We start from the raw sequence: 15,845 nt of genomic DNA, 5'->3' as shown, positions 1-15,845 counted from the left end.
TCTAGTTACCAGATCCCATGACAAATCTCTGTGAGCTCCAGTCTCCGCTTTGTCTCCTGAGACGCCAAAATCAAATGAATTCCTCCAGTGCTACTGGAATATGGGACTGCAGCAAGGCAGCCAACAACTACTGAGCACACCCCAGGCCACATCCGTGGCACCTGTTCTAGAACGGGATTCCAGAGGCATGGCGCTATACTGCCAGCTTCCCCAGCCCCATCTAGACAACTTGGGTAAGTGCAAATTAAAAGAAATACATTTAAAGCATTTTAAAACACATTTTTACATATTAAACACTGATATATCTAGGTGATATACATAGAAAGAAAACATTTCCCCCATTATGTGTGGGAAGGTGGGTGACAAAACCTAGCTTTGCTGTCCCAAAAATAAATGTGGATGCAACTGCAAATGCCCACCTTTAAGTATGCAAAGAGGGGGTTGCAAATTGAAAATGCAAAATAATCATGGATTTTCTTTGCCATTAGTATCCCATAACCAGGAATAACACTCCCATAGGACTTCATCAACCTTGTCATCAAAGAAACGACAAGTTTATTTCAGCTGTGTTTGACTGTGATGTTCCTCTGATGAACATGATATTTCTGTTATCGGCAGCATCATTGAAAATTATTTTTCATAATGCTATGTCATTAATCTTAATCTCAGCAATATTTCTAAACCACTAGCAGCACTGTTAGTGAGGAAGGGGTTTCAGTGCAAAATAGCAGCAATACCCCTGTTGACACTTTAATAAGAGAACATTGTTATCTAAGATAAAGTATTAAGATGCTGAATGTAAAATTTTACTAAATATTGGCATTGTACAAAATCCTTGCATCATTTGTTATTACTAAAAGTCTGTGAATATGCTTAAGTACTTTGCCAATTTTTGTTACTTACCTGTGAAAAACAAACATACAAAGGCAAATTTATTGTCAATGTTCATATTGTAAATGTCTTGTTTAACAGATATTGATGAATGCAGAACATCCAGTTATTTGTGCCAATACCAATGTGTTAATGAGCCAGGAAGATTCTCCTGTGTATGCCCAGAAGGATATCAACTTGTAGGAACCCGGTCATGTCAAGGTTTGTACGATTATTAAATGACTTCTCATTCAAAACACAGACTATACTCCATAAATTGACATAATGAAGCAAATTGTAAAATCTGCATATAGCGTGCATTGTTCAGTATTCATTTAAAAACCTATTTTCAAAGAGCGGATAAAATGCGTCATATCTAATACATATAGGGCCTGATTCACTATGGAAAGTAAAGCAAAAAAGGAGTAACTTTACACCTGACAAAACCATGTTGCAAAGGTAAAATAAAAAAGTGGGGACAGATTAATAGTAGGGGTAGGGCATATCCTAGATCAACTTTAAATTTTATTGTAAAAATAAAGCTTAAAAGTATTTGTGTGCAGCATGAAAAAACAACCAGTATTTACCTTATATTCAAAATAATAAACTAATTTACACCCCTTGCATTGTAACATGGTTTGTCCAGGACAAAAAGTATTCATTTTTTTGCCTTACTTTTTCTTAATGAATCAGGTGTTTATATCTATATAAAGTGTAAATCTGATGTATTCTTACAAAATATAGAGGGGAATTTTGGTTTCTCCAAATTAGAAAAAGTATTTCTTTTTGTAGTTTAAAGTCTGAGGTGCAGTGATTAATTGTTCCATGTGCTCAAAGCCAGAATGTGTAGTGGTCATCAGAATCGGAACAGTGCATTGCCAGGCCCAGTAGTAAAATTAGCCATACCATCTTCCCAAGGCCCCCCTCTCTGCTCTCAATAGAGAGCACCAGCTGTGGTGTCATGGAGGAGCGGGAGGCGCCATGGTGGAGGGTGACCCAGCATTGTCAGGCTCCCCTCTCATCCGGGCCCCATAGCCGCTACACCCTGGTGCTCATGGAGTCACCAGTCTCTGTTTCTTCTACAAAATAAGGAAGGCCCTTTGACTCCCAACCTCTAGAGCCATAAAGCACCCTAGGTGGCTGATTTTTTCAGGTCCACTTTTGCTACGAGGCTGGGACAGGTGCTTTTATCCTTGATTCAACCAAAGCTTCCCCAGGGATCTGGTACTCTTCTGCTTTCCCCTACGAGTAGCTTTAGAAATTTTCTGGGACATTAACCTCTACAAAAGGAAAATGCACTTCTGAATAGACCAAATTACATAGCAGCCTTTTAAATCACTGCATTAGATTTCTAGAGTCTTTAAAATATAATATAGGTTTGTTCTAACACAGAACAATCACATACAGTCAGCTCTGTTCCAGACTACTTTGACCTCATCAGTATGAGATAAATTGTTTTCTTTGGAGTGTGCAAAGCTGTAAATTTACCATTTCTTTTGGAGAGGATATGTGAATATTGTTCCTTAAAAAAATATGCATACCGGTAGTTGTTTTTGATAATTAAAATAATTAGATGCAAAAAAAAATTATCAGGCTGTATTATGTAGTTTATTTTGAATTATTTATTCCATGGATATATCACCCTTTCTTGAGTCAATGACAGATATTTAAGTTAAAAAGCCTAACAGAGATCCCAGATCATAGGCATGGAGAGTGGCCATGGCTTTAAATGTTTGGTGGCACTATGATTAGGTTTAGTAGTCCTGTATTGCAATGATCACAGCCGTGAGTTACCAACCTCAAGGATGAGCTTAATATCAAGAACCCCAGGTGTAGCCGGACGGTCAAAGGAGTGTAACCTATCATATACTCAGTTACCCCTGAGAACCACTTGGATTTGCAGGAGGACCCACATCAGGTTAGGAGTGAATAAGGAAGAAAAAATGTACCATATTTTTGGCGCTATTAATTTAAAAGGACTTATGTGAAGTTGCTGCTGGCCCAGTGTTCTGAGATTCCCTCAATTAAATACACAGTAATGAAATTCAAATTGGTCAGCGCTGCATATTCACAACCTTATTCACCAAAAGTTATTAAATTAATTTATTCATCAGATGAGTCAGTCTAAAATCAACATTATTTATTATGCAAATAATGAACCTTCATAAAATTCTATAAAAATGTGTTTCAAAAGAATACAAGTCTCAATATAACCTGCACTAAAAACTGCAGATCATCTGAATGAGACCTTAGTATATCTATCCGTGGAGTCACCACTTTATAGTAGCATAGAGTCAGTACATAAAACGGTATCAATTAAACGTTTCATGTAATAATCCAGCACATAAAGGATCCAGTTATATTATGTCCCACATAGTATCACTTGAGCCTTCTTTTTATGAAATTATTTTCCTCCTCATTTAGGAATACAAATCCCCGATATCCAGGGGTCAATTAGAAACAAAGATGTAGCTCACCAGTGTAGGGGCTTGTCAGCCCATCTGTAGTGGAGATCCGGTCCAATCATGTAATGATATAGTCCAGGGTTTCCCAAACCCAGTCCTCAGGGCTCCCCAACAGTGCAGGTTTTCTGGATCACATGTGACATAATTAGGACCACCTGTGGATCTGTTACAATGTGTCAGTCAGTAATGAATACACCTGTGCTCCAGCAAGGAGATATGGAAAACCTGCACTGTTGGGGAGCCCTGAGGACTGGGTTTGGGAAACCCTGTTATAGTCTAATGATCTTATTAATGGCTTATTATTATTATTGTTTTATTATTGTCTTATTATTGCTTTCTGTTTGCAGAAAAATAGTTGGAAATCTCTATATGTGTAATCTCACATTTCTGTATAGTTATGTATTTATTATTTAAATGACACTATTCAACACAGATGAGTCAGTTCGATATGTTCACATATACCTTGAATAATAAACGGCAATAGTACACCTTGTGCCTTATTAACTAATGACAGATACTGATTGGTAGGAAGCTGTTAAAAAAGCAAGAACTTTGGACCGTGAATATGCCTCTTCCAATGAAATCGCTATATGCCTTGAAACGCGTCAACACAAAGACTTTTTTCCTGCACTGTATGAAACACACTAAATAACGGCGACCTTTAATTGTATACTTGTGTACCACAACAAGATAGTCTGTAGACTTGGATCCTTTATGTCTTGATTATTAAATGAAATAACCAAAACATGTAATTGATTTTGTTTTATGTACTGACTCTATGCTGCTATAAAGTCGTGAAGGATAGATATATTAAGGTCCCCTCTGAAGCTTTTGTAGTTTGCAGTGCATGTTATATTAAAACTTTTATTCTTCTGAAACACTTTTTAATAGAATTTTATGAAGGTTCCTTATTCGCATAATAAACAATATTTATTTTTTGACTGACTCATCTGATGCATGAATTAATTTAACAACTGGTGAATAAGGTTGTGAACCTACACTGCTGATCACTTTGATATTGTTTAAGAGTAATTAAGGTTGATGAGACCCAAGGCTGAGACACATCCAGGTCAGACAAAATTCAGGTTGGTGAAAGTGCACTTAAGATATTAGAGAGCAGGGATGAGTGCGGCTATCGTTGGTTCTTCTACCAGGAAGTTCCCAGGATGACTATTCAAAATGTGCAGCCACTCTGGATAATCATTAAGCTCAGATCTTGGGGTCACCTGATCCAGTAAGCAACAAGAGCTGGGGAATGTGTATAGCAGCTGGACTGGCTGTGCTTGGAGGCACTAGAGGAGGTATCCTACATGAATCTGGGGTTGGAAAAGAGCCTGCAATCAGAAGGTACACTGGGTTGTGGATTCCCTGGTGTGGGTGTTTATAGTGCCCTGCAGGGTCTGAAAGCACACAGATCTGTGTGGGGGAAATAGGCTGCAATTCGTCATACCAATTAGGTTCAATAAAAAGTTCATGCAGCAGATGGCGTCAGCATGTCGTCATGGGTCTCTTTTGTTATACTTATAATAGATTAGGCGCAGTGGATCTCAAACTTTTTAAGCTCAAGGCACCCTTAGGGTCTCCATAATTTTTTCAATGCACCCCTAAGCCAAAATAATTACCAAGTATTCCCCTGCCTTCCTTACCACTGGCCCTGGCCGAGGCACCTCTGTGAGATCGCTGAGGCACCCCAGGGAGCCTAGGCGCACAGTTTGGGAACCACTGGATAAGGGTGAATATAATGCCCTATGGATGGGGTTTTAGACATTGTCAATGACAAATATTGTGGTCAGTTATTGAAATTGTTACCATAATGATATTGAATGTATGAAGCAAACTTAGCATCCCGTTAGCACAAATATTGTTTTTTTCATTTAAAACATTTCCAGACATAAATGAATGTGAAAGCAACACTCATGACTGTGGAGAAGAGGGCATGTGTTGGAATTATTTTGGTGGATTCCGATGTTACCCAGCAAACCCCTGCCAAGACCCTTATGTTCGTATGTCAGATAAGTAAGTACATTGCATATAAAATGTTCTGCTTCTAATGTCTTCACAATACTGACCCTAAAACACTTGCTGCTTTATGATTTCGGTGCTCATCAAATTATACCTATATGTATAGGAAAAAAAACCTGCTCTTTTTCCTCACTGCATAGTTTGTTTATTATTTCGCTTCATTTTCATTATATGGAGAGTACCTATAATGACCCTCTTGACTCGTTAGACCGGCGGGCATACTAGATTGGAAGTCTTTGTGTAGAAGACTTTTATACAAAAATGACCCATTTTGACATTCTATCCACGTGGCCACCTACATGCATCTTAAGTGCAATAGACAGAATAAACATTGAGCAAACACGGAGTGCAAAATATATGAATCCCTTATTACATCAATCACCCTCAGTCACTGTATTTGTCAACATATGTGTCTCCAAAGCCTTTAGTAAATAATGAAAAGCAATATGTGTATGTGCCATGTGACCATGATTAGAGAGGATCAAACAGATGTGTTACTTATTCAGGTTCTGCTGATTCAAGCTGATTTAAACACCATGAACCAGTTTACAAATTCTTTGGTTTAGCCTATAAATTCTTCTTAAAGAAGCAGTGGAAAATGCCATGTAAAATAATAATGTAATCTGGGGAACTGGGGGTTGTCGGTCGTCACTGAGCACAAAGGACAAATCCTTTGAGCAGACACACTTTGGGTTTGTAGGTTTGGAATAAAAAGCATTCTGCCTTTGTGTGTGTGTGTGTGTGTGTGTGTGTGTGTGTGTGTGTGTGTGTGTGTGTGTGTGTGTGTGTGTATATGTGTGTGTGTGTGTGTGTTAGAAAATACTGTATGTGGCATAATTTTGGTGGGCTGGGAAGGGATTTGGGGGAGTTGAAGACCATATTTAATTCTATTTTTTATTTCCCCTTTTTTACTTTGGCAATGTATTTTGGAGCAAGGAGGACCTTATCCATGCTCTACACCCATGAAGTAACTTTATTTGTTTTGTTGTTAAATTGACTGCACATTTTCGATCATGACAACAAATAATAGCCCTGTTATAAGGATGCCATTTTCACATATGAAAAGGAATATCTGTAATCCCTACTTGTCTGCTCCATTTTCTCTATAGAACAGATGAAGTCATTATATAGTCACAATTTCTTCTGGAGGGATCATCTGGAAACGTGGCTTCAGTATAAAGATCAGTCTTACCCACGCTGTAAACTAGACACATATTTGAATAAAATAAAGAAAACAGTGAACACATTGCTATAAATAATAAATAATGTATAATGTATAAGCTTAACACAGAGCACGTAACTCATTTTGATGCACAAAGTCTTCAGAGTCAATAGACAATAGACTGGGGCTGGGGAAAGGGCACAGGGCCAGGATAGTATGGGCAAGGCAGACATAGTCCAGGAGCTACATCTAGGCAAGACTGTGGTGGAGGACAATAGGCACTCAGTATACTCAGGATGTGGATAATAACTTGAAGAAGGAGTAGGCAATGCAAGGCCCTGAAGTTCCAGAAGGAAGGGAATATATAGTCAAGAAAACAGATGCCAGGAATGAAAGAGCGATTCGCGTTATCTGGCCAGTATGTTTCCACCTACTGGTCAGCAAGTAGGCGACAGGATCTGTTTGTCAAAGTGCAGCCTAGAGATAGCTACGGAAATAAGGCAGTCTGAGACATATGCAGTATGAGCAAATTACACTTACTTAAGGTTAATTATGGTGGCAAGAATAAAAATTTCAGATTGTGCTTGTACTTGTCATTTATACATCAACAAAACCATATTCTGCTGTTTTTCAGTCGCTGTATCTGCCATGTTACGAATCCACTTTGTCGGGACCAACCATACAGCATTGTCCACAAATACATGAGCATCCGATCAAATCGAGCTGTGCCTTCTGATATCTTTCAGATTCAGGCCACTTTGATCTACTCTAATACAATAAACACGTTTAGGATTAAATCTGGAAATGAAAATGGAGATTTCTACTTACGGGTGAGTTGTTTTTTTTTAAATTGTAAAGCTTTATTGATTGGTTTAAGCCAAGGTTTCTCAAATCCACTTAACTACTGCACCTCCAGAGGGTGTGTTTCCTTAAAATGTATCTGTCATGCATATGTTAAAATTTACTTTGTCACAAAACAACCTAATAGTAGCATAATGCTATACTCTTTGGGCCCCTTGAAATCTAGTGCTTGCTACCAAAGTGCCAGCGTTCGTTAGAGTTATATTGCTTTTTTTGGTGACTGACTGAAGTGAAGGGAGAATGTTCCTTCCTTGTTATATGGGAACCAATATGCTCTAAAGGCACAGCATGCAATATTTTCTGAACGTAATCACTCCTATGCTGCTTTTATAAACCAACACACAAAAGCATCCTATTACAATATAATATAATTTTTGATAATAGGGTGCATTTGTTTATAGGTTTATAGTTAACATTGTTTTATTAAATAAATTTATATTATCTTGTGCAACCCAGGTGTTTGAGAGTTCAATTCTGCCATATTTTGTAATACCTTTCTATAATTGATATTTATATTTAATTTTGGCGCCCCTGATTGTTTATTTAAAGTTTGTCTCTTTATCAGGGGAGGTGGCATATCCCCCCTATTGGGGAGCGGCAACAAATGAACAAATGTAATAATATATAAATATAAAAATAAAAGAGAGATACATTTTAGATTTATTAGAATCCCAGTGCGTTGAGCGCCTAGAAGTATATAGTGTATTTTAAATTTGACTGATGTGAGTGAGTTCTCTGTATGATGATGATGATTATTACATCTCAAAGCTAGTAGAGATTGACACATTGTGGGGCGTATTCAATTGTTCGTCCGGACCTCAGAAAAACTCGCGCTCTAAAACTATTACCGTTAATACGGTAATTACTCGCTGAATTTCAGCTCGCAGCTCCCTGAGCTGCGAGCTGAAATTTAGCGAGTAAATTACCGTATGAACGGTATTCACGCGCAATATTACCGTATTAACGGTAATAGTTTTAGAGCGCGAGTTTTTCTGAGGTCCGGACGAACAATTGAATACCCCCCTTTATGTTTCTATGGGGCATGTGAGAAAAATTGTGAAATAATACAAAAACAATAATACAATAATTCATTGGTTTTATGAATATGGGGTCTATTTATGACTAAGCTTAATGTTAAATTAAATGTCTTATCACAATGATAAGAAATTAATGAATTAACGTGCCAATTTTTTAAAATTGATTAGCTGAGACATCGACTTCGATAGGAGCCTGTCCCAGCGAATAATTTATAGTAAAGTGATTGCAATTGTGATCACTTTAGGTTTCTATGGCATGGCTGAATCTGCGATGGGGAGAGCATGAAGCTTGCAGGGGAAGGAGATCCCTTTCCTGCGATGCTCTCCCCATAGGATATAAGGTTAACACCATTTTCATATGGCGTTAGCTACTTGGATCAAGCTCCTAATTTTGGAGCTTGATAATTAGGGTAAAAATCGCAGTTCCCAAAGACACCTATGGGAACTGGATTTACGACTGAAGAGGCTCCGTAAATAAATAGCCTTATTACTCTTTTTATGCTTTAAGCCCCAGACAACTACAGTTTCTAGGTTGATAAATAGGCACCTAAATATGTACAAAATATGAAAATATCATCATTATTGAACAGTTGATGTAAATACAGAAAAGAGCAATCATTATTTGTCCTGTCTTCCAGCATACAAGTCCAGTAAGTGCAATGCTTGTCATGATCAAACCATTACCTGGACCAAGAGAATACATTGTTGACCTGGAAATGGTGACTGTTAACAGCTTAATGAACTACCGTTCAAGTTCCGTTTTACGACTAACAGTAATAGTTGGGCCATATGCATTTTAGTGCCTTGGCCAAAAATTCATCACTGGAAACAAAACAGTATACTCTACAGTACATAACGCTCTATTTATAGATGATTTTGTTTGGATCACATTTTAAGCATAGCCCATGCACACCTTCTTGTTGTTACATTACAAATACATACTATTTCTTTGTCAAAATATGCTTACATCCTAACATCAGTGGAGACGGCTATTTTATTGGTGAAGCCAATATTCATGAGAATTCCACCTTTCATTTCAACAAAAACGAGTCACATCATTCCATGCATCATGTCTCAGTGATATCACTAGACTCCAGTGAATTTGTAGATTGCAGTTTCATAAATATTGGTCTTGCCAAAATATTGCTGTCTTTTAGCAATACAGGATATGTTTTAAAACACTACAACTAAGACAGTTTTGTTTATATCATGTAAATATCTTGCCAGTAGTTATATGTTAAAAGTATTTCTTTCCTGAAATTGTGTTACTGTTTGCATTTGCCTTAAATACATAACATGTGTTAACAACATTGTTTATTGTATCACATACAGAAACTGAATGAGTTTAGCTAGTAAACTCACAGGATTGTTAGATATGATATTTTATGTTGTACTATCTTTTTTTTCATATAGTGCCTTCAATTACATTCAGTTGAACTTAGCAATCTGTTTGATTAGGAAACGTGCATAGTTCTTGCAGTTATTGTGGTGTTATTACGTGTCTGTTTTGTATTAAAAGTTGCCTTATTTTAACCTGTCCATGACTTACCATCTTCATAGACTGCAATATTAACATCAAAGACCTGTAGACTGTGAAACAAAATAACCAAAATTATTGAGGAGGCAGAACATCAAGACATGCATTTAAGAATCAAACATTTTACTAAATTCAATTTGATGGAAAATAAACTATACTATGAAATAGGTGGTGTGTTAAAAAAATTCCTCATGAGCAAAAACTGCATATTGTTATTTCCATATTAAGACCACTTAGTTGGGTACACACCATGGGCACACACTTTGGGTCTCATTTACAAAGTGCCTTAAATATGCACCGCCAAACATCATGGTTTTGCATTGGCATCCCTGGGTGGTCCAACCAACGCACATTAGGGTGCCTGCTTCCTCCATTCTCAGGAGGCGACTCTGCAAACTTTTTGCACACTGTGCAAACGTTACATAAAAGTCCAAACTTCTACCACGTTAGAACCACAACTTTCATTTACTAAAACATTTCCATTATGCTCCTAAAATACTGTTCTATTTAGCCTCGTTTATGGCTTATATAAACCATGAAAGTCAGGGACAGTTTTTTTTTATGTCACTGTTAAGTGTGAAATGCGCTTATCTGCTGAAGTGCAACAGGGAGGCTTGCATATTACTCTGTAGACTAATGAGCTTGGCAGACATCTAGGCACGCTTGCACAAATCAATGTGCACTGTGAGACTACATATTGGATCTTTTGTATGTTGTAAATGGCCAGTTTAGACAGTACTTTTATGAGATGGACAAATGTTCATGGAAATTCAGTCTTTCAATTTGCTGGAAACGAATGAGATAATTGAGAAACAAAGTTCTTGGTAATTCGAACCCCTGTATTCTCGTGAACATTGGTCCAGCCCAGAAAAGGACAACCTCCAACGTATGTAGGCCATGAGTATAACAGCAAATACTCAATCATTTGAACACATACACTTGTTTAAATGATAATATGCTATGATAATATTTTTGGTAATATTAGCAACAATTATGCACATATGATTATAAGTCAAAATAAATCATAGAAATATAATATATACAAGTGATAAAATGCTAAATCAAATAAGCTTGCCTTAAACAATTTACATTGATACTTTGTTGTTTCATCTCAGATGTCCTAAACATTTTATGTGCCTATCAAATATACTTTCATATATGTGTATTATATCTCTGGTGACTCTTATGATTCCACAATTATTTCATTAGTTGGTATTCATGTATTGTAAGGGCATTGATTAAACTGTTTTTACTATAATGTACAAAGTTTTTAATAAAATAAATATTAAACTAACAAAGTGTTTGTCATCTATAAATTGTATTCCTAAAAAATAATCTTCATCAGAGCTGCTACTATAAACAGTTGGATGGAACTGATGTAATACAATGAGCAGCAGTAGTGCCTATTTTTTAATTTGTTCCTCATTTTTGTCTCATGTAAATACTAAAGGGCCTGTTACTTTCAAGGATTTTTTTTTACATAGTGGACAACTGGAGAGTGTTCAACATCAAGCAAGGAATTACACAGGGGGTAAACACATTCAAATAAAATTCAAATTTGAAAGCATGGATTATATTATTGTCCGATATGTACCTATATGTCCATCAAGTGCACATACATGTTCTACTTTACGAAGTGCTTAAGTGCAGGTACACAAAGTGACAATTTACTATTTATTTAGATTGTAGTTTATCATAGGATTGCATATGTCTGCAACAGTAAGAAAAGTCAGAGAACATGAAAGAAAGACTATATAAAAGGTCTGTGCACTGTCAACAAACCAGGAGCACCAGGGCCTGATCAGCCAATAGGCTGACCAGGCTGCATCCTGGGGCGCTGGAGTCAGGGGGGCACAGCGTCGCTGAGATGTTTTTTTTGTTTGTTTTTGTTTCTAAATGTGGCAGCCGGAGTTATCGGGACCGCCCCTGGTCTAAAGGAGCGGTCCCGACTGTCACTATCACATGACAGGCAGTCTGGCAGCAATCGATGATAGCTGCCTGTTGGTGTGGCCGCGGGCGCTTCTTACTCTGGTCACATGAGATCAGGACTTCCACATCTCACGTGACCAGAGTAAGAAGTGCCCGCAGCCACACTGACAGGCGATCGCTGCCAGACTGCCTGTCATACACAGCGCTGAAGAGAGGTCTCCACAGCAGGTAAGTCCGTTCTAATGTCACATGGGGAGGGGTGGCAGATGGCAGGTGAGGTGGCTAAAGGGGGCAGATGAGGTGGGTAAAGGGGGTAGGCTGAAGGGGGCAAGTGAGCAGGATGAAGGAGGCAGGTGAAGTGGCTGAAGGGGGCAGGTGAGCAGGCTGAAGGGGGCAGGTGAGGTGGCTGAGGGGGGCAAGTGAGCAGGCTGAAGGGGGCAGGTGCAGAGGTTGAAGGGGGCAGGTGAGGTGGCTTGACAAGGTGGGGGGGGGGCTCTACAGCTGAAATAGCCTAGGGCGGCCAGAACTCTTAATCAGGCCCTGAGGAGCACATCGTAGCAGCTAACCCTCATTCATTGAGAGACAACCCAATCTGACCAGCATCTCAGCAGGAGATCCATGAGCTATGGGTGTGCCATAACAAAGAAAAAAAAAATGATAGTTCATGTACTCTGCCACCTTTCCAACCCATTCAGAAACTAAGCTCTTAGTTATGAACTTGGCTTTCCATCTACCCTGTAATATGGTTTACATTTGTCTTTGCTGGCTGTCTTAACAGCCCACAATAAATAAATGTTACATGTAGAGTGAGAGTGGTTCCTTGTTTCTGTCACTAACCTTATACAAAGGGTTATACTTACAACACAAATAATGTCAACATGCATCAAACACTGATATATAAATAGAAACCACCCAACAACCATCCATCTCATGCCAAGACCTCCCAGGAAGGAATTATACAATATTCACTAAGCTGAAGAAAATATGGGGCTAAAATAACCTGATGTCCTGAGATCCTAAGTATATGTACTGCAGGAAAAATATTTGAACATGCTAACATATAAGGTAATTATGTTTTATATAGTTCAGCATAATTTCACAAAACAGCAACATAATGAAGATATTAAATGAGCTAAAAATGACCCAATGAGGAAAAAAAAGATTGCTCTCAGATGCAAAGGATTTTCCAATCTACTATCTTGGATATAGGCCATGAAAGTGTTTGTGTTCTCTGGCTTTATTCATTTGGAACCAAACTTTCACTTTTATTCCTCAGTTTGCTCTCCAATATTGGAAGAAAGTTGACTCAGCATTTAAGCAGATCTGAGGGGATTCAATTGCTATTAATATCTTGTAATGTTCCAGTAACAAATCCATCAAATGGCAACAGAAATCATGGGAAAAATAGGTAATTATACTTTCTTTCACTGATAGTCTTATAAAGATAGCAACAATACAACCTATCCAAAATAGAGCAACACATGTCCTTAGAGGCAGCTATAAAGCAAACTTTTTGGTGATTTGTATAGGTGTGTTCACATAATGCTCTGATTTAAAAGATGTGTTTTAAGTGTATTAGGCTGGGTACCAGGGCCGGTGCTAGGGTCCGTGGCGCCCTAGGCACATTTACAAAATCGGCGCCCCCCCGCCCAGCACATATTCAAAATGGGCGCCCCCACCCTGCACACTTACAAAATAGTGTGTAAGTGTGCAGGGTGGGGGCGCCCATTTTGAAAATGTGCGTCTTTTCTTACCTGCTTCTAACTTGCCTCCTCTCTGCTCCGTCTGCTCCCCTCCACTCACTGACACTGTCGGGCCGTGATGATGATGTCACGCCCGACAGTCAGTCAGTGAGTGGAGGGGAGGAGACAGAGCAGAGAGGTGGCGGTGGTGGTGAGCAATAGTCCCTCCCCCCCTCCCTGTGGATGTATGTGAAGCTGTGCGGCGGCCGTGAAAGGTATGGTCAGCGGTCGCCGCACAGTTTTAAAGAAATTTTTAATTTGTGGCGCCCTCCAGAGCCCGGCGCCCTAGGCAAGTGCCTAACCTTGCCTAATGGGAGCACCGGGCCTGCTGGGTACACACTGGAGGATTTTCCATCCAATAATTGGGCCAATCAGCTGACATACAAGTGTTCTTTCAGATGTCGCGTTAGTGTGTATCCTGACATGATAGTTGAAAATTGCCACAAAGTGCCAATTGTTGGCTCATTAGGTTGGTCATACTGTTTAATAAACTCATTCCAATCACCTTCCGATCATGTAGTGTGTATGTACTCACAATCCCGATCTCCATAGAGTTTACAGAACATGTCCCGGTGAAGAAATGTAGAAAGTGGTGTAGATGGAATAAATAGTTTGTTCATTCTGAGGCTGAATATTTCAATTCAGAGTCACAGAAGCTAACAAAATTTGTTATGACATGTGGATAGCTATAACAAGGCGGTTTTAATCAGTGTGACAGGAAGGAATGAGTGAATGAATATTGTGCTGTCATTCTGTAAATGACTAGAGGACCAGGTGAAGAGCACAGATCTGAAGGTAAATCATGCGTATGCATGAATTGTCCGACTGATCGGACCTTCAGTTGCAGATACAATCGTTGTAGATAACACGTTGGTCGGAAAATTCAGTGTATACCTAGCTTAAAATAATACATGTAGTTGTGGAGAACTAATGAGCACTAGTTGTGGAGCAGTTGGTAATACCTCAGCTAAATGGAGAGGTGAAGTGGCCCACAGACATGTAAAATCACGCCATCATGCAATGGATAATACCAAAATTAAAGTTGGGGTACATCAAGAAGTATTGGGAGTTAGGTTAGAAGTGCTAAACATTCCCCTATACTATAGCCCATGAGTGTCCTTCCCATCACTGAAGTACAGTTTGAAAGAATTACAAACAGAAGAGATTCAGTAGGAAGCCGGATACTCTACTCCCCACCTATAAAAGTGTGCACTGCACTAATTAAATCTGTTCGAGTACTGTATCACCCAATGTGCTACATAGAAGGAAAATTAGCAATATCTGAATACATTCAGCCAAATACAAAAAGAAAACAGAAAATATAGCATTAGAGTCCCTTTCAGAAATATATAGCACAGGTTTAAGAGGCCAAAAGTCGAATTTACAGTCTGGTTGCAAGAAAGACAACATTGATAGTCTTGTTACCTGTTCCCATAGTATAAAGTAAGAGTTTAAGTTTGTAGCAGGGGCAATATGAAATCCTTGAAAATGTTTGAGAGGCTAAGTTCTTCAGCCTGAAAGTAGAAAGGCAGTCCAAATATATAATGTTAACTTGTTTAAAAGCCCTGGAAGGATCACAAGGCCTCAGGTCATTTTGGTACTGTTAGTTCCACAGCAAACGTAGAAACACATGTTGCCTGAGCCTGTTCTATAGAATACATTAGAATCATTTAGAAACCCTATACTGCATAAAAATGTGATTATGTAACTGCAAACACTTGAAGTGACATGTTTGTGATTATTTAAACATGTTTAATCTGATCTTTTGGGAGAATCCACCTACAGAATACAACCATATGAAACTATTTACTGATGTTATAAATTCTATTTTAAATGACAGGAAAATGGTGTGAATCTGGCATGGAGGTCATTTTCATGGGAGACTGAGCGTCTCTTAAGACTGTGTATTCTATTTACTCTGAAAAAGGATTTCAAGAAGTAAACAAAATATCTGTCCAAGTTTGATAAGCTACAAGGATATTGTGTGTCGCTGAGGAATAATTTACTGAGTGAGGGTTCAGAAATAAAAGGATGTTATTCAATTCTGTTTCTTATAACAACAATATGCACTTTTCATTAGTGGTGAATGTTTATTACTCTAAAACAATCATAAAAATATAGAACAGCTGTTGGATTGATGACACAATGCTCTTACTCAGTACACATGGGATAAAATCCTCTGTTAGCACTAGGACTTATTTTTACAACCGTACATTCCTG

The 15,845-nt window shown here is 38.4% G+C and overlaps 1 protein-coding gene across 1 annotated transcript in view; it reads left to right on the top strand.

Moving 5' to 3' along the window:
• Positions 1–11,252, top strand: part of EFEMP1 (EGF containing fibulin extracellular matrix protein 1) — a 68,143-nt gene extending 56,891 nt beyond the window's left edge. Inside the window, exons 8-11 of the mRNA XM_075203847.1 lie at positions 973–1,092; positions 5,225–5,351; positions 7,154–7,349; positions 9,056–11,252. Coding sequence (XP_075059948.1) covers positions 973–1,092; positions 5,225–5,351; positions 7,154–7,349; positions 9,056–9,217 — 605 coding nt within the window. The 3' untranslated portion in view covers positions 9,218–11,252. The remainder of the gene's footprint in view (positions 1–972; positions 1,093–5,224; positions 5,352–7,153; positions 7,350–9,055) is intronic.
• The last annotated feature ends 4,593 nt before the right edge of the window (positions 11,253–15,845 follow it).

The sequence above is a fragment of the Mixophyes fleayi genome, chromosome 3, assembly GCF_038048845.1.
Source record: "Mixophyes fleayi isolate aMixFle1 chromosome 3, aMixFle1.hap1, whole genome shotgun sequence".
Classification (NCBI taxonomy): domain Eukaryota; kingdom Metazoa; phylum Chordata; class Amphibia; order Anura; family Limnodynastidae; genus Mixophyes; species Mixophyes fleayi.
This window is presented reverse-complemented; position numbering and strand designations above follow the sequence as displayed.